Source organism: Pleurodeles waltl, chromosome 5 (genome assembly GCF_031143425.1).
Source record: "Pleurodeles waltl isolate 20211129_DDA chromosome 5, aPleWal1.hap1.20221129, whole genome shotgun sequence".
Lineage (NCBI taxonomy): Eukaryota > Metazoa > Chordata > Amphibia > Caudata > Salamandridae > Pleurodeles > Pleurodeles waltl.
Window position 1 is genome coordinate 571,500,154 of NC_090444.1, and position 18,536 is coordinate 571,518,689.

The window sequence follows — 18,536 nt, forward strand, 5'->3', positions numbered from 1 at the left end:
ATATAGCAAAAATGTATTTCGTTACTTTATTTCTAGAACCAGAAGGTCTTTGTTGCAGGTAAGTACAGTTATCAATATGTATCAAGCATATTATCAAATGTACTTTGTTTAGTTTTTGCAGATAAAGCAGTTTACAAGTAAGTAACCCTTTTCTACTTCACAAGTTGACACAGTGGGTGCCCAATGCTTTTCAATGGGGGGACCCCAGGGGTCACAAAAGATGCTGCAGGCTGGGTCCAGGGGCTCAGTTCAGAGAAACCAAAGGCTGGATAGGTGCAGGAGGTGCCCACAGGACTTTGGTGGACGGTCGTATTGTCCAAGGCCAGGGGGCCATGGGTGCAGGGGTCTACTTGGGCATCGGGAATCTTCGTTAGATCCAGTCGCGGTCAGGGGGGTGCTCAGGGTTCAGGTGTCATTGTGTTGGTCAGGAGGGGTCAACCCAGGGTGGACTCCAGGTCAAAATTGCCTGGGGACCTTCTCTTGACTGGTGGGCCATCTGGACTCGGACTGTTGGCGTCGGGTGCAGAGTGTGCAGGGCTCGCGGATCCAGGGCAGTTCCAGTGTCCTTTTTGGAGGTTTGTTCTGGCCAGGGCCGCTGTCCTCTGGAGTTCTTGGTCCTCTGCTGAGGAGGCAGTCCTCTGGGGGGTTTGGAGAGGTCGCTCGTCCTGCAGGAAGCGTCGCCTTTTTAGGCCAAGTCTGGTGTCATCTGAAGTCTTCTCTGCTGCTGCAGCTCTTCAGTCCTCTTTCTTCTTTTTCGGTCACCAGGAATCTGAAGAGCAAGGTTCAGGGGTGTCTCTAAATACAGAGGCCAGAGGGCAGTGGCCAATGGCTACTGGCCCTGAGGGAGGCTACACCCTTCCTATGCCCACTACCTTTGGCTAACATCCTCCAAAACAAGATGGAGGATTCTGCCAGGAGGTGTCCACCTCAGTTCTGGTCACCCTAGGGGTGTCCCCAGCTGGGGTGGGCACTCCTCCAGGTTTTTACTAATTTTCACACCGGACCTGTCACCAAAAATGGGTCTTGGTCCATGGGACGGGCATCTCCACTAGCTGGAGTGCCCTGGGGCAGTGTAACAAACGGCAGGAGCCTTTTAGGCTCACTGCCAAGTGTTGCAGTTCCCGCAGAGGGGAGATGTCCAGCACCTCCACCCCAAGCAGGCTTGGTTCCTGACCTCCATAGAGCACAAAGGCCCTAATCCCATCGGGTTAGAAAATTGTCTGTTAGTGGCAGGCTGGCACAGACTTACAATGTCTAAGAATGGACTTAGACACAGTAGGGGCATATTGCTCTTGCAGCTATACCCTCACCTGTGGTATAGTGCACTCTGCCTTAGGACTGTAATGCCTGCTAGGGAAATGACTTGCCTATGCCACAGGCAGTGGTTTGTGGGCATGGCATCCATAGAGGGATACCATGTCGACTTTACCTTTTTTTCCCGACCAACGCACACAATCTGCAATGGCATTGTACATGGATTTGGTGAGGGGTCTTTTAGGGTGGCACAATACATGCTGCAGCCCTTAAAATCTTCCCTTACCACAGGGCCCTTGGTACCACTGATACCTTTTACAAGGGACTTAGCTGTGTGCCAGGGGTGTGCCAATTGTGGAAGCAATTGTACAGTTTAGGGAAAGGACACAGGTGCTGGGGTCTAGTTAGCACGATCCCAGCACACATTCAGTCACGTTAGCATCAGATAGCAGGCATAAATGTGTGTGGGTGTGTGGGGGGGGGGGGGAGTAACTATGCCAAAAGGAACTCTTTCCTACACCCCAGTCCAAACTATTTAGAATTTAAAATCCTTTAGTCAGACCTTAAAGAAGTGTACTTAGATTTTTTTTTTAGTTTCTAAAAAACAGTTGCAACTACTTTAAAACCATGACTAAGGCAGTAAGTTCATCCCAGGAGATCAACCAAAACCCCAACTTAAGGCCCTTTGCCAAGTATGGAAATGATCGATGGGGTCTAAACCCACAAAAGGCCATCAGCAGCAGCTACTTGCAGAACACGATAGAGCCATGGCAAGCAGTGAAGCCCCTCATGAGAATGAGGAGAGGAAGAATGTGGAAGAGGATGATGAATCACTCCACACCACCACTGACATTAACACCACTGGGAGCAGTTATGATAGTGTCCCAGGAGATGGAGACAGTAAAGATACTGATCTCCAGAAGCTAGCTAATAGGACAGAGTTAGATGCCAAACTCTTAGCTATAGATAAAGAAAGATCTGAAATGGGCCTAAGACCTAACGCTGGTGGCAGCAAAATTTTAAATAGCGAGAAAGAAGAAGCGTTTGACCCTAAGAAGCCCAAAGGGACTGTCCCCAAATATACAGAGGGTTGTGATATCACCAAGTGGTTTACAGCCTATGCGAGGGCTTGTAAACTTAGGAAGCTCAGCGAAAAGTATTGGGGCTCTCTACTCTGGGAGCTGTTCTCAGGAAAGTGTAGGGATAGACTCCTGGCACTAAATGAAGCAGATGCTGAGTCCTATGACCTGATGAAGGGTACTCTGATTGAGGGATTTGGGCTCACAAATGAGGAGTACAGGATCAGTTTCAGTGAAACTAGGAAAACCTCTAGTCAATCCTGGTTAGATTTTGTTGACTTCTCTGTCAAAACACTAGGTGCCTGGTTTAAAGGTAACCTGGTGCAAAGACTATGTTCGGCTTTATAATCTTATTATGTAAGAGCATCTGTTAAGTAACTGTTTCTGAAAAATGTCATCAGTATCTGGTAGAACTAGGTCCAGTTTCTCCCCAAGAATTAGGAAAGTATGCAGACCACTTGGTCAAGACTAGGGTATCCAAGGCAGCTCATGGTGGGGGTGACCAAACGAAAGGGGCTGCTAAGCCCCCCAAAGGGAAGATGTTGACCAGTCTAAAGACAGAAACAAAGAGTGTTCTAAAGGCCTCCAAAAACCTGTTCAGGAGGATTGGTAAAAACTGGGATCCCAAGAAGGCTTAGTGCATTATTTGGAAAGGCAATGGACGCCGAACTGGAGAACATGTCTGTCCTAAAAAGAATTCCCCTAGTGCACCTGTAGCTCCTGCTGCAGTGGTAAGTCTCCAGATGGGATCCCTGGTGTGCCCTATACATGTCAGAAAGCACAGGGAAGCAGCTGTAGTTTCTGAGGGAGGGGTGGATGTGGTTGCCCTGGCTGTGTGGCCCAGTAACCTGGAGAAATACAGAAAACAGCCACATATCAGTGGGATCAAAGTTGAAGCACTGAAGGATACAGTTACAGGCGTCTCCATGGTGACTAAAAAAACTGATATCACCAGAACAATATCTGACTGGTGAGACCTTCACAGTCATCAGTGCGGACAACTAAGCTAAGGTCCATCCCAAGGCAATGGTGTCCTCTTAGAGTTGGGAGGGATTACTGTCCAAAAGAAGGGGGTATCCACTGCAATTTCTGTAGCCTCTCTGCTAGGAAATTATCTGGAATCCTCAGTATAGGCTGAGGTCGAAAAAAATACCCATGCAGCTACGTTGGGTATACCTGAATGGTCCTGTGTGAAAACCTGAGCACAATGCAAAGCCCAGGGGGAAGAAGAGGTGCTGGAGTCTGGAAAAATGGCCCAGCCCTCCAAGAGGAAAGGCAGGAAGTCTGGTCAGCCAGCTTATGAACAGCTATGTATTTGTGGGTCACCTTGTAGGTGGAGGCCAAATTCAACATCTACAACCCAAGATCCAGAAAATTCTGAACTGGGTAGCTCCAACCACCCAGACCCACGTCAGGGTATTTCTTGGCTTGACTGGGTACCACAGGAGGTTTGTGAAGGGGTATGGTACGATTGTGGCACCCCTCACAGAACCAACCTCCAAGAAAATGCCAGAGAAAGTAAACTGGGCAGTGAGCTGCCCAAAGGCTTTTGACACTCTGAAGGAAGCAAAGTGCTCATCACTCATTCTGAAAGCTCCAGACTATTCAAAGCACTTCATAGTGCAGACTGATGCCTCTGAACATGGGATAGGAGCAGTCCTGTTCCAAACCACTGATAATGGCCATGACCAACCTGTCACTTTCATTAGTAGGAGGTTACTCCCCAGAGAGCCATGTTGGAGTGCCACTGAGAGGGAAGCCTTTAGTATGGCCTGGTGCCTGAAAAAGTTGAGACCATAGCTGTTTGGTTCTCACAAACTGCTGAGGTGGTCCATCTTCCTACAGGGAATGTACTTTAGGGTGGAATCCAGTATTTGGGATTGACCATGCCAATGCACATGGCCTTTCCAGGTTTTTCCACTCAGACAACGAAGACTCTCTTGGGAAAGGTTAGTCTCATTCTTTTTCATCTGGGGGAAGAGTGTGTATAGGAAAGTTCCACATTTGACATGGTCACCCCTACTTTTTGCCCGGTAATTAATTGCTGCAATTTTAACTGAAAGTGCACTGGGTTCCTGCTGTCCAGGTCCCCAGTGTCAGATCTCTTTCCCTAAAACTGTGCAATGGTTCTCCAATTGGCAATGCCGTTGGCATCCCTGTAAGTCCATAGCAGATGGTACCCCTGGTACCTAGGGCATGAGTACCAAAGAGGGTCCCCAAGGGCTGCAGCATGTATTGTGCAACCCTCAGGAACCCCTCACCTAGCACAGGCAGACTGCCACTGCATGCTGCGCGGCTTGGTGCAGCTAAAAGTGTGTGTACCATGTCCCCTAACACTGTTCGCAATATATGTAAGTCACCCCTACAGCAGGGATTACAGCCCTAAGGCAGGGTGCATTGTATTACCTTTGTGGGCATATCAGCAAGAGCAGATATGCCCCTGCTATATCTTTGTTGATTTTTAGGCATAGTGAGAGGACAGGAAAGCCATATTAAGTGCATGAGCTTGACACTGGTCAATATGAGCTCCCCAGCTACCTGATGGCTTCACTAAAAATAGGGATGTTTGATATCAAACACCTGGTATTAACAAACCCACTGTGATTTCAGTGATGGATTAATTAATACATGCAGCCAGGGGGCACCTGAGAGGTCCCCCCTGAAAAACCTACCCTTGACCAATGTGCTGGGTGACTAGTTTTAACTTGCTAGCCACCAATAGACAGGTTTCTGTCCCCATGGGCGAGAGCCTCCACTCTCGGGAGGTCACGAACAAAGCCTGCTCTGGCAGGGGTGGTAACACGCCCTCCCAACAGGATGATCTGCAAATCGGCATTCCAAGGCAGGGCACTTCAGAGAGGCTCACGGCCCTTGGTATGCAGATCTGGCTTCCCTTAGTAGGGACATGCCGACCTCCCTGCTCCAGGGCCCATTTGGCACATGGACAGGTGGAAAAGTAAGTAGTCAGAGAGGTGTGTCCACCCCTCAGGTCAGTCCCACCTCTAAGGTGAGCTGCCTGATGTGGACACAACATTTAGAAATCTGCCATATTGGTGATAGCTGAATTAGGAACTCTGGGACAGAGTTATGCCCACTTCCCACAAGACGTGGTCATATAGGGGGCGTGCTGACCCCAAGTGGAAGTAGTCCATTGGCTACTACCCTACACTCCCCTGAACATCCCTAAATTCAGTATTTAAGGAAGCCTCTGGCACCAGGAAATCAGATCCTCGTCATCCAGCTACTGAAACTTCCAAAAGCATGCCAGACTTGACCCCTGGATAAGGAAAACCCTTGAAGTAGTGGAGCTGCTCCACTACATCCTTGCAGGCACCAAAACACTGAAGAGGACTCCGGACCGCCAAAACCTGACAGCTGGACAGCACCATTGCACCTGTGCACCTTAGCCTGATTTGAAGTGGGCCAATGATGCCAGTGTGGTCCACAGCCTGTCCAGAGACAAAATTCATCGTGGGTTTCCCCACTGCAACCTTCACACCGACGCCTGCAGCCTGTTTGTGCAGGTCCCCTCAACCACGACCGCCTCTACTGACAGAAACCAGGCAGTCCACTGCACCCGGACACCTCAGACCAAGGAGAAGATGACCACCGGTCTTGCCTGCGTCTCCAAAACTTGTGAGACTTGAGCCCACTTGTTAGTTCCAGCAAACTGGTTCCCCAGCCTGTTTCTGTGAGCCACGGGTGACGGAAACCTGTTGGCCCAAGAACCCTCTGCATCAGGACACCTCCGTGCCAAGGAGAAGAGGACCACTGGTGCCCCTACATCCCCGTGCATCACAAGAATTGAGTCAACTTGGCGGTTCACCCTGATTGCCCCCCCCCAATCCTCACATGCAGCATCTTTTTCCTGGACCTATCCCCATTGACCTAAATGGGGCACCCAACGCTGAACTGCCCCACTGCACCCTGCCGCCCCAATGCCACCCGAGGTGACCTGCTAGTGTGGCGTAGGACCCTGCCCCATATTTACCTTTAGTCCGGAAGACTGGTCCTGTAAGTTGCTGTGGAGTAACTGTTTGCCGTACATATTTTCTCCCCCATAGGGTAACACTGCAGCTTCTGAAAATTGCACAATCGACTTTTCAAACCTGTGATCATTTCTATTGCAAAACATACTTGCCTGACTGTATTGATTTTGGTGCCTGATCATATAAAAACATACTTGCTATTTCTGTAAACTGGTGTGGAGCTACTTCTTGAATCATGTGTCTCATTTTTTGACTGGGTGCCTATGGTAAATGTCTAACACTCCTCTCTGATAAGCCTAATGCCGCTCAACCACACTACCCTCTAATAGAGCATCTTGCGATTGCTAGAGCAAGCCCCTGTCCACTAATAGGGGAACATCTCAACTCTTTACACAGTATATATCATTTTGATATACTATATAAAGAGCCAGCTTCCTATAATATGCTCCATTACACTACTGTACAGAAGACTACAAATCAAAGACATGGTTAATAACAAGAGTTGGCAAAGTCAACAGGTCTGGCATAGGCTTCCAGCCTTTTGACTCTGTCAATGCTTGTTTTGTTGTCATGGTTTTTTGTAAAACGTTATTGCTGAAGGAGCTGCTGAACCCTCATACTATACAAAAGAGATTGGCTGAAAGTGAAAATATGTTTTTGGGCGGAAAAAGCACATATGTCATACTAAGTCCTGGCACTGAAGGAACTACTTTCCGGGCACTTCCTTGCTAAAGAACAAACGTCACTCGCAGTGAAATTAGCCAATGGGTGAAAGAGGTGTGCTATTCCCATTGCCCCATGATGGATGCTACAGTGGGTGGACAAGATGTGAATAAAACAAATAGAGACCAATGGATGAAGAGAGATAGTTGAAAGTTCCTGAAAGTATAATTTTAGAAAATCAAAAGGTCTTGGCTAACACCATACCTAAAAACTGTACAAAACACAAGCATCCCAACAAATGATCTGGTGTTTATGCACAATGACTACTCATATCCATAATAAATTAGCATGTGGTCTGTACTATGTTCCATTAGACACAATCTTTTGAATAAAATGTAACATACACCATACATCCAACATACACTTTGAGGGATCAATCAATTACTCCCATATGACATAAATGCAAAAAAAGCATAATGCCATAATATGTATGAGATGATTTATTTGAACAAAATTCCATAAATACTTGACATCAATACAAAAACAAAGTGCTCTAAAGAAAAAGTGAAATGTCACAGTGTGTCTAAGTTGTGGTCACTGGTGATATTAGATAACAACTCAATCAAATACATCTTGTTGCTGTTCATGCTTGTCAAACATGTCATTACATGGATTCAAAACTGACCCACAGCATAAATAATTTCAAAGAGTAGTTCAATAATAGAGATAAAGTCGACATTTCGACCCATATGAAACCTTGAGTTATACAACGGTCTTCACCAGGACCTCAACATTGAGCCATTCCCCTATCCAAATGGAATAATATGCCACCAGGGCAGAGACTGGGTTGGGCAGTAAGGGAAACACTTCACCCAATAATGTACTGTATATAAAGGGGTCCAAAGATCCCCTGTAAGCTTGTGCACTCGAACTCAAACAAATGCAGAAAACAGAAGCAGTTGTTTCACATTTGTAAAGCATGAGTTGTGTAATATAGTCTTATATACTATCTAAGATTTTGGTGACATTCCCAAACACTCACTTTTTCACTTTTAGGCTGTGTGATTTATTTAGTCATTACTGGACAACAATAGACAACTACCATTTTGTATCATCAACATATATAAACTTTCAGGTTCAGCAAACAAATGTGCAAATCTTTTAATACATTAAAGTGAAAATCAGTTAACCCTACAGTACTATACCAGCCACAAATATAGCGGCATGAGTGCACTGAATTTCAACAACTTCACAGCTGGTTTTAGGTGGGCATGGAAGGCAGGGGAACTGTCTGCAAACAAACAACAGAGATATATTTAACACACAATTAGATTGCTCTCATTGAAGCACCAGATACTTCTTTGCATGCATATTAAACTAATTTATTAGATAAAAATATTTTACCAGCTGAAAGAGGACCCACTTAAATATGATATATCTAAAAACCTGTGGAGTATTTGTCTGCCTACAACACTACTCTGATGTAAATTTCCTACCAAATTCATTGTTTTTACATACACATTTAATATTGATATGAGGACAGTCTTCAAATGCTAGAACTTAGTATTGTCTTTGGAACAATTCCCATTAGCTAGCTGAATTCAAGGATCAGTGACTTTCTTATGATTTTACTAATGTTTTCCTATTTTCTATTTATGTCAAGACCAGTTTATCTCTTACAAGTTAATTAGACTGAAGATACACTTACTTATGAAAATCCTCATCATTGATTCTCTCCAGTGCCTTAAGAACAGCCATTCTAGTGAAAACAGACTGCAGAATGAAGAAAAAAAACACATTTTATAGGTGCCAAGAAAAGAAGGCTTGTAACAGCTCTGCTTCAGAGTCGCTTATACAAATATATTTGTAAATACAAAAGTAACAGAAGTACATCATGGTCATTAAATAGGCTTTCTACATAATGTACACATTTCATGGTAACCTTTTTAAGAGCTGCTGAGTGAAAATACATAACTCTATAAAATGTTTGAACAAGGCCCATGCAACAACTTCATAATATGTTCATGAAAGTTTGCAGGCACTCTGTTGAGTTGTTCCTGAGAGAGTCATAACTTCCAGTTAGAAATCCCCATCTGAAAACATAAGTTGTGTAACAAGTAGAAAGATAAGGTAGACCACCAGTGTGTTGAAGAATAGTCCCACAACTCATTGGCCTGCAGGGACCCTTCCCTTAGAGACACATGAAGGAGTGAAGTCAACACTCTAATTTAATTAAACAAAAAACAAGTGTTTGAGGTCTGAGAGTAAGGTAATGATTTTAAATCTTATGTTGCCTGTTTAATGTTGTTTTCAATTATTCACACAAAAAAGTCCATAAGGTTTCCAATTCCAATGTATTTTGATGTAGCGATTCACATCGAAAATGTGTTAATCTTTGCAATAATGGAAGAACTAGTCTGATTTAGAAGTACAATTGAGTCTGTGGGGTAATGTTTTAAACATACGTGGGGAGCTTTGAATGCTACACTTACATGAGGCAGAAAAATCTCTGGCTAAGGTAGGGCAGGAAGTTTAGGATGGGAGGGAATAAAACTGTTGGGCTGCTAGCTTCCGGGTTAAAGGGAAACACAAACATATAATTTGAACACAACTTTTAAAAATGCACAGCAGTATTTTCTTGATTAGTTTCAAATTAATAAGTAAATAGGAAGGAGTGAATATGGGAATGTGCACCAGTGAATGTGGAAGATTATTTTCGGCAAGAAGGATCAGAGGACCACTGAAGACTTCATGTATAAGGAAAGCTTTTCCTTAATAGGGTTAACATTAAATAGTTTGATCACATCTGAATCCTTCCTTAAATGATACACACTACAAATCATTCTACATGTGTTCAATCTAGTAGACGAAGAATACAAAGTTTTGCTTGCAAATAACTTTGCAAGCATGCCAAGAAGACATCTTACAGAGCAGTGTTTTTCCTACTGGTGGATATTTGAGAATCAAAGTACTGTGTGAAAAAATACTTTTCAAGGCCATTGCTAGAAACCCCCATTTACCCTTTTAAAATATATTTTTATTTGTATTTTGTTATTGCACAACACAGCGGAAAGCCTCGCAGTCATTCCATCGAGGGTCCTGCTTGCATGTAATTTCTTCGTATTGCTTGCTTTTTCTGTGACAATCTGTAAAAATTCTTTAGAACTGAATGGGGGGGGGGGGCATTTTAAAGGATTACTTTTTAAAATTGGTTTTAGCTGTGATTTTTACTTTTTTATTTGGCACATCGTACATTGTTTCTTTTCCTGGTTCTTGAGAAGCACATATAGAGATGTTATTTTGGTTTTGGGCGCTCTAGTCTTTTTTAGGAAATCTTACTTAAACGGGCCATTGACGCAGATGCGCAGCAGATAGCCTTGCAGTCATTCCATCGAGAGTCCTGCTTGCATGAAATATCATCGTATCACTTGCTTTTACTGTGACAAATATGTAATAATTCCTCAAAATTGAACGTGGGAGGCATTTTGAAATATTACTTTTTTAATTGGTTTTAGCTTTGATTTTTACATTTTTATTTGGCACATCACACTTTGTTTTTCTTCCTGGTTCTTCAGAAGCACATCTATAGCCACCATTTTGGTGTTGGGCGCTCTAATCTTTTTTTGTGAATATTTAACAGGCCAATCGCTTGGACGAGCACAGCGGGCGCGCTGCTGGAGCACTGAAGGCATGCCAAAAGCAAGCCCGTCTGCAATTGGATCGTGACCAGCACCAGCCACTCTGCCCCTTTTACACCAGGTAATTACTTGTCAGCAGAATTTTTAAAAGCTTCCAATAAGCCTCTCTTGCATTGTGATATTATTATTCCATCTTCAAATATTGAAGGCCCTTTTTCCTGTATTAAATGCAAAGCATGTTTTAGTGCTTTATACCTACCACCTTCGATGGTGACACCGGCTCACAAAGAAAGGGCAATCCATAGCGGCCTTATCAATGCTCGCTTCCTCAGTAAACATGCCTAGGAAGTTCATGATACTATGACAGACCTTAGAATTTTTTGTGTATAACTGAATCTTGGCTGAAAGATTGGTGCAATCCTAACACTGCCTTTGCCCTCCATTTGGGGGACACCACTGTAAGGCAAGATAGACCTGGACTACAAGGAGTAGTCTGGCCATTATTTTTAGGAAGACCCTTCAATGTGAAAGTTATGATCTCGGCTTCCTGGAGGGGGCTGAAAGCCTAAGGTTTTGTTTTTCGCAGGCAGCTTAATTTACCGTCCACCTGGTTCAGGATCTACATTTCAGGCTTCCTGTGGTGGAGCTTTGACTCCTTTGGTGCCTTCTTACACAAATGTCACCATTATGGGAGACTTTAACTTTTATTTAGCATGCTTTGATGATCTTGAAGTATGCAATTGTTTTGACAAGTTAAGCATCATAGGACTGCATCAACTGGTCGCAGATCCTACAGATAATGCAGGTCATACTCTTGAGTGTATCTGTTCTGATAATCTGAAATTATTTGTAGAAGCTACCGTACTGCAAATTTGGTCGGCCCATATGTTAATACCGTTTAAAATTATATTGGAACAAGGTAGCTCTTCTCAATACACTGCAGCCTCGCGTCCCTCTACAATCTATATGTGGGTTAAGTTGTTAATGGATGCCAGACTCCCTACGACCTTATCGAACTCCACCGCCGCCCTGCAAGGTCAAACTGTCACCGATGTGGAGACTTTTAATAGGTGGATCGCCCAAAGGGCCAATTTATTAGCCCCAGTAAATCCCCAAAAGAGAAGCCTAAATCTTCGCTCTCATTCCTGGTTCAATCAGATCTTAGTAGACCTACATTTGCTTTGTAAACAATCGGAAAGGAAATGCTGCAATGCCTATGATCTTGAGGACTTGCAGTAATTTAAAATAGCACTGAAAGCTTACCACAAGCAGATTAAGATGGCCAAAAAGGTTTATTTCTCTAGTTAAATTGCAGAAGCTCAAGGTGATCAAAAACTGATTTTTAGATCTCCAATTCCTTCTTAAAAGCTAAGGAAAGGGAAAGCGATATCCCACCCGCCCAAGTACTATGTAATCAGAGCTCCTCTTTTTTTTATAAGATACGGTCCATCCAAAGTGACTTCAACACTCCCACATTCTTTTTGAATGATTCAATGAATGGTGAGCCCTCAACAGTAGGAACCAGAACTCTACTAGCCTTCCAAGAAATTTCAATAGCCCAATCGTGCCAGGCTATTATGTCCTGTAAATCAGGATCACCCAATGACCCTTGTCCTCCCAGGGTCCTTCATAAGGTTGTGGACATAGTGAATCCCCCCTGGTTAATGAGATTATGAACACTTCCTTAGTTACAGCAATGGTACAGGCAGATTGGAAGTTGGCAGTAGTTACACCTTTGAAAAAGAAGCCCCTCGCAGACCCAACTATATTGTTAAACCTGCGCCCAATCTCATTACTTCCTGCAATGTGTAAAATGATTCAAAAGTTGATTAATGACCAACTAATCACATGTTTAGAAAATGCTGATGAGCTTCATCCACGGCAGTCAGGTTTCTGCCCCAAGCATTCCACTTAGTCTGCACTACTGAAAATTGTGGACAGTCTTACATTTACTTTGGATGCCGGTATGGATGCAGTGTTGATTTTGTTAGCCTTATCCACTGCAATGGACACTATTTCTCACAATATTTTACTCCATTGCATCAAAGAGCGTGCCGTTGCCGGATCGGCCCTCTTGGATACAATCCTTTGTGGGAGACCGCAGACAAAAGGTCGTGTTAGACCCTTATTTGTCTGCAGAAGGAACAGTAACCTCAAGAGTGCCACATGGCTCATCATTGAGTACTGTTCTTTTTAACATCTATATGGCCCCTCTAATCTCATCTTTCGGTATAGACACCATTTTGTATGCAAATGATACCCAGTTGACACTATCGCTGGATAAGGCATCACTAGGGTCAGAGTTTAATTTTTAAAATTGCCTAACTGCAGTCATTCAGTGGATGGAAGATAATCATCTGAAATGCAACACTCAAAAAATGGAGATCATGTGGTTGGGTAGGGCAAACGTTTTCACCTCAGTCGAAGGGTGGCGAGGCTCAGCCCTTTGTTCTCTAGTCACTGTGGAGGTGGTTAGGAATTTAGGAGTGAAATATGACTCCCAATTGCCTTTCTAGCCACAGGCCCTTGCTGTTGCAGGCACATGCTTCAATTGAATAAATTACTTGAGGAACTTTTTTGACTTTCTGCCTCCGACAGCCAGTGCGCTCATCTCCTCCAGGCTGGATTATTTTAACAGTCTTTATAGCGGAACTACAAAACAAATTATGAGGAAACAATGTTTTCCAGCATGCAGCTGCCAGATTGGTTCTTAAATTACCAAGAAGTTCATCTGTCTCAGCAGCCTTAAAAACTCCAATGGCTGCCAGTGCATAAGAGGGTCATATTTAAAATTATTCTGATGACTTTTAGAACCTTCAAGGCAACTGGGCCTACATTTTTAACATCAAGGTTCATCCGTTACACCAAAAGTAAAACCCGGAGGTCCTCCCTGGCAAATTTGCTCAAACCTCTTGCTTTTAGATTAAGAACCACAGGAGGCAAATCTTTTACAGGTTTAAGGAATAAGGCCTGGAACAATCTCCCCATTCACTTAAGGTTCACTGATTCAAAATTTACTTTTAAAATCAGTTAAAACCCTGGATTTTTGGAATCTCTGACACACACTGTTATCCCCTTATCCTTTAAGCTACTGAAGTGATCCAGGTGTGATTGTCATGCATTGACTAGGATGGCAGGCATTTGTTTTCCGCTATAGCACCAGGGTGCGCCTTTGGGGGTGGTAGTCTGCGCTTAACAATTCAACAAATTCACATTGTATTAGTGTGCTCTGCACAAGTAATGTTGCTAGAAACAACTGTCAAAAATTAAACATAGCATCTAGATTGCTAGGCACATCTATAGCAAGCACAAATATCTCATTTACAGTGATATTCAGTATGACTAAGTATGATTCAGTATGAATAGTGCAAGACAGCTAACCTTTGCGTTTACACTGTTGTTTTATCTTCTGTCATAAGTTAGAAGCTATTCAATTATTTCCCTGATAAAATGTCCTAGACTCATTCCATCATGAGAAATATACTGTTCTGAGACCAAAAGAGAAATGTTACTGTTAAAAGTGTATAATTATATTCCTCTCATGTCTACTGCTGCAATATAAAATGAACACTGTGGCACAGTTCTCTTGTGCTAAAAATACATGATTTTATTTAAATGTATAAAGGGCATTCATTTATTCAAAGCCATATGTTTTTGCAGTTTTAAGTAGAGTGTAATTGCTGTTGCGTTACAAGGCAAAGTCACTGGGGCTAGTGGACAAATCAGGAGTTTGAGTTTTGCCTGTTGTTTTGGACTGTATTATGCTTAGTTACACCAAAAAGAAGATAATAGATGGGAATAGATTATCGTGGATAAAGCTAATATGCAAATAACATTTACTTATAATACTATATCATTAACTATTCTTTATTACTGTAGCTTGAACTGTGATTCTGCAAATAAATGACAGTGTGTTAGAGCCTGGAGTACACAATATATCTTTGTGAAACAATATACATCCTATTTAATCCCTTCGCTGCCAGGCCGTTCCCCTCTCAGGTGCCCAGCCTTTTTTGGCTATTTGGGGCAGTTCTTGCTTAGGCCATCATAACTTTTTGTCCACATAAGCTACGCATGCCAAATTTGCATCCTTTTTTTCCAACATCCTAGGGATTCTAGAGGTATCCAGAGTTTGTGGGTTCCCCTGAAGGAGACCACGAAATTAGCCACAAAACAGCAAAAAATTTGTTTTAAAAAAAAAAACAAAATGGGGAAAGGGCTGCAGAAGAATGCCTGTGGTTTTTCCCCAGAAAATGGCATCAACAAAGGGTTTGCAGTGCTAAAATAACAAGCTTCCCAGCTTTCAGGAACAGGCAGACTTGAATCACAAAACCACATTTTTCAACACAATTTTGGCATTTTACTGGGACATACCCCATTTTTACTATTTTTTGTGCTTTTAGCCTCCTTCCAGTTAGTGACAGAAATGGGTGTGAAACCAATGCTGAATCTCGGAAAGCTAAACATTTCTGAAAAGTAGACAATAATTCTGAATTCAGCAACGGGTCATTTGTGTAGATCCTACAAGGTTTTCCTACAGAAAATAACAACTAAAATAAAAAAATATTGAAACTGGGGTGAAAAAAACAAACATTTCTCTCCACGCTTTACTCTGTAATTTTTTCCTGTGATGTCAGATTTTTTAAAGCAATATTCCCTTACGTCTGCTGGACTCTTTTGGTTGTAGGGATATATAGGGCTTGTAGGTTCATCAAGAACCATAGGTTCCCAGAGCCAATAAATGAGCTGCACCTTGCAATGGGTTTTTATTCTATACCGGGTATACAGCAATTCATTTGGTGAAATATAAAGAGTGAAAATTAGGTATCAAGCAAACCTTTGCATTTCCAAAATGGGCACAGGATAAGGTGTTGAGAAGCAGTGGTTATTTGCCCATCTCTTTTTACATTGAAAACTGATGTGTTTTTTTGCAAAGTGCCTAGCTGTGGATTTTGATCTCTAGCTCAGGCGGCACCTAGGAAAACCTACCAAACCTGTGCATGTTTTAAAACTAGACACCTAGGGGAATCCAGGATGGGGTGATGTGTGGGGCTTTCACTAGGTTCTGTTACCCAGAATCCTTTGTAAACCTCAAAACTTTGGCAAAAAACACTTTTTCCTCACATTTCGGTGACAAAACGTTCTGGAATCTGAGAGGAGCCACAAATTTCCTTCCACCCAGCCATCCCCCAAGTCTCCCAATAAAAATGGTACCTCACTTGTGTTGGTAGGCCTAGTGGCCGCAACAGGAAATGCCCCAAAACACAACGTGGACACATCACATTTTCCCAAAGAAAACAGAGCTGTTTTTTGCAAAGTGCCTAGCTGTGGATTTTGGCCTCTAGCTCAGCCGGCACCTAAGGAAACCTACCAAACCTGTGCATTTTTTTTAAAAACTAGACAGCTAGGGGAATCCAACATGGGGTGACTTGTGGGGCTCTCACCAGGTTCTGTTACCCTAGTCCTTTCCAAACCTCAAAAGTTAGCCAAAAAACACTTTTTCCTCACATTTCGGTGACGGAAAGTTCTGGAATCTGAGAGGAGCCACAAATTTTCTTCCACCCAGTGTTCCCTCAAGTCTGCCAATTAAAATGGTACCTCATTTGGGTGGGAAGGCCTAGCACCCGCAACAGGAAATGCCCCAAAACACAACGTGGACACATCAAAGTTTCCAAAAGAAAAGAAACCTGTTTTTTACAAAGTGCCTAGCTGTGGATTTTGGCCTCTAGCTCAGCTGGCACCTAGGGAAACCTACCAAACCTGCCCATTTTTTAGAACTAGACACATAGGGGAATCCAATATGGGGTGACTTGTGGGGCTCTCAGCAGGTTCTGTTACCCAGAATCCTTTGCAAACCTAAAAATTTGACCCAAAAAAAAAAAAAAAAAAAAACACTTTTTCCTCACATTTCGGTGACAGAAAGTTCTGGAATCTGAGAGGAGCCACAAATGTCCTTCCACACAGCGTTCCCCCAAGTCTCCTGATAAAAATGGTACCTCACTTGTGTGGGTAGGTCGAGTGCTCGCAACAGGAAATGCCCCAAAACACAACATGGACACATCACATTTTCCCAAAGAAAACTGAGGTATTTTTTGCAAAGTGCCAAGCTGTAGATTTTGGCCTGTAGCTCAGCCGGCCCCTAGGGAAACCTACCAACCTGTCCATTTTTGAAAACTAGACACCTAGGGGAATCCAGGATGGGGTGACGTCTGTGGCTCTCATCTGGTTATGTTACCCAGAATCCTTTGCAAACCTCAACATTTGGCACAGAAAATACTTTTTTCTCACATTTCAGGTGATAGAAAGTTCTGGAATCTGAGAGAAGCCACAAATTTCCTTCTACCCAATGTTCCCCCAAGTCTCCCGATAAAAATGGTACCTCACTTGTGTGGGTAGGCCTAGTGCCCGCAGAACGAAATGGCCCAAAACACTATCTGAACACATCAAAAAGATCAAATGCAAAACTACCTGTCTTCGTGGGGGTTTAGTTGGGTGGGAGGGCAGGAGGGAGCGGGCACCTGCGTTTTAGGGCCTGGGCTCAGCAGCCATACAGGGAAACCTACCAAACCCAGACATTTCTGAAAACTAGACATCCGAGGGAGTCCAGGGAGGTGTGAATTGCGTGGATACCCCAGTGTTTTCTTACCCAGATCCTCTGCAAACCTCAAATTTAGCTAAAAAAAAATAACTTTTTCCCCACATTTCTGTGTGGGATCACCGCACCAGGACAAATTTCCTACCACCCAATGTTCCCCTCAGTCTCCTGGGAAAAATGATACCTCAACTTGTGTAGGTGGGCCAAATGCCTGTGACAGCGAGGAGCCAAAACATGTCAAAATTGAGGGGGAACCAAAGCGATTCCAAAACTGGAGTATGAAAAAAAACATTTTTAGGCTGACAAGTGGGGTAGAATTTTTATCGGTATAGATGAGACAATGCTGGGTGGTAGGAATTTTGTGAATTCCTGCTGATTCCGGAAGGTTCCATCACAAAAATGTGGGGAAAATGTGTGATTTCAAGCAAAGTTGCAGGGCATTGTGGGTAAGAAAATGGTGTAGGTCTTGTGGATTTTTCTACATGGCAGCGTCCAAAGTCCAAGAAGTGCAGCCCTCACCATTCAAAGTGGGACGATTTTGAGAGTTAGCCAAGCTCTCATGTCCCAAATGTAAAAACAAAGACCCAAAATAATCAAATGTCCTCTTGCTTGATGTGGGATAAGATGTTTTAGTGTGCGGGGGAGAGCTGAAAGACTGTTACCCCCTTCAGTTGGGGTGGGGACATAACCATGCCCATACTGGTTGGTAGCCGCCACCCTACTATGTATATATTTTTTTTAATTCCCTGGCATCTAGTAGGCTTTCTGCCCCCCGGGGTGTGTATCGGGGGTAACTGCCCCATCTGCCCACAGTTGGGCAGAACAACTTTGGCCCCATTTATTTGGGGTGAGGGTATGGCCATACCCCCAGCCTCTTATTTTGAAAGTAAGATCTTGACTGGTCTCTGGTGGGCAAATGGGCCTTCCAAAAATAGGCTGATCTGCCCCTCTCCTTTCATGCCTCTCTCGCCCCCTCCACGTGATCGGAGGTGAAATGCTTTTGCATTTATCCTCTGATCTGTGCTGGAAGCTTCCAGCGTGGGGGGATAGGCCTCTGATGAGGTCAGCGCACTGATGTCATCAGACGCCACGAGCAGGGAAGGGGGTGGTTTGGGAGGGCAGGGTGGATGGGGAAGCAATTCCCCTTCCATCCCTGCCTGGGGGGGTGGGGGGCAGGGGAGCGCTAGCACTTTCCCCGAGGGCCCCTATCTGCCTGTAACGGTTACGTCCTGGGCACCTGAGCGGTGCTGGCCGGGATGTAACCGTTACGTCCAGGGCACCCAAGGGGTTAATACTTTGATTCAGTTTAGGAGTTTGT

The 18,536-nt window shown here is 43.8% G+C and overlaps 1 protein-coding gene across 5 annotated transcripts in view; it reads right to left on the bottom strand.

The window, feature by feature from the left end:
* The window catches only part of PUS10 (pseudouridine synthase 10), a 322,578-nt gene that overhangs the window by 209,758 nt on the left and 94,284 nt on the right, over positions 1-18,536 (bottom strand). For all 5 annotated transcript variants that reach the window (XM_069234384.1, XM_069234385.1, XM_069234383.1 and 2 more), the window contains 2 exons: positions 8,694-8,758; positions 8,191-8,276 (listed from right to left, as the gene is read on the bottom strand). In XM_069234384.1, the coding sequence (XP_069090485.1) occupies positions 8,191-8,276; positions 8,694-8,758 (151 nt within the window). The remainder of the gene's footprint in view (positions 1-8,190; positions 8,277-8,693; positions 8,759-18,536) is intronic.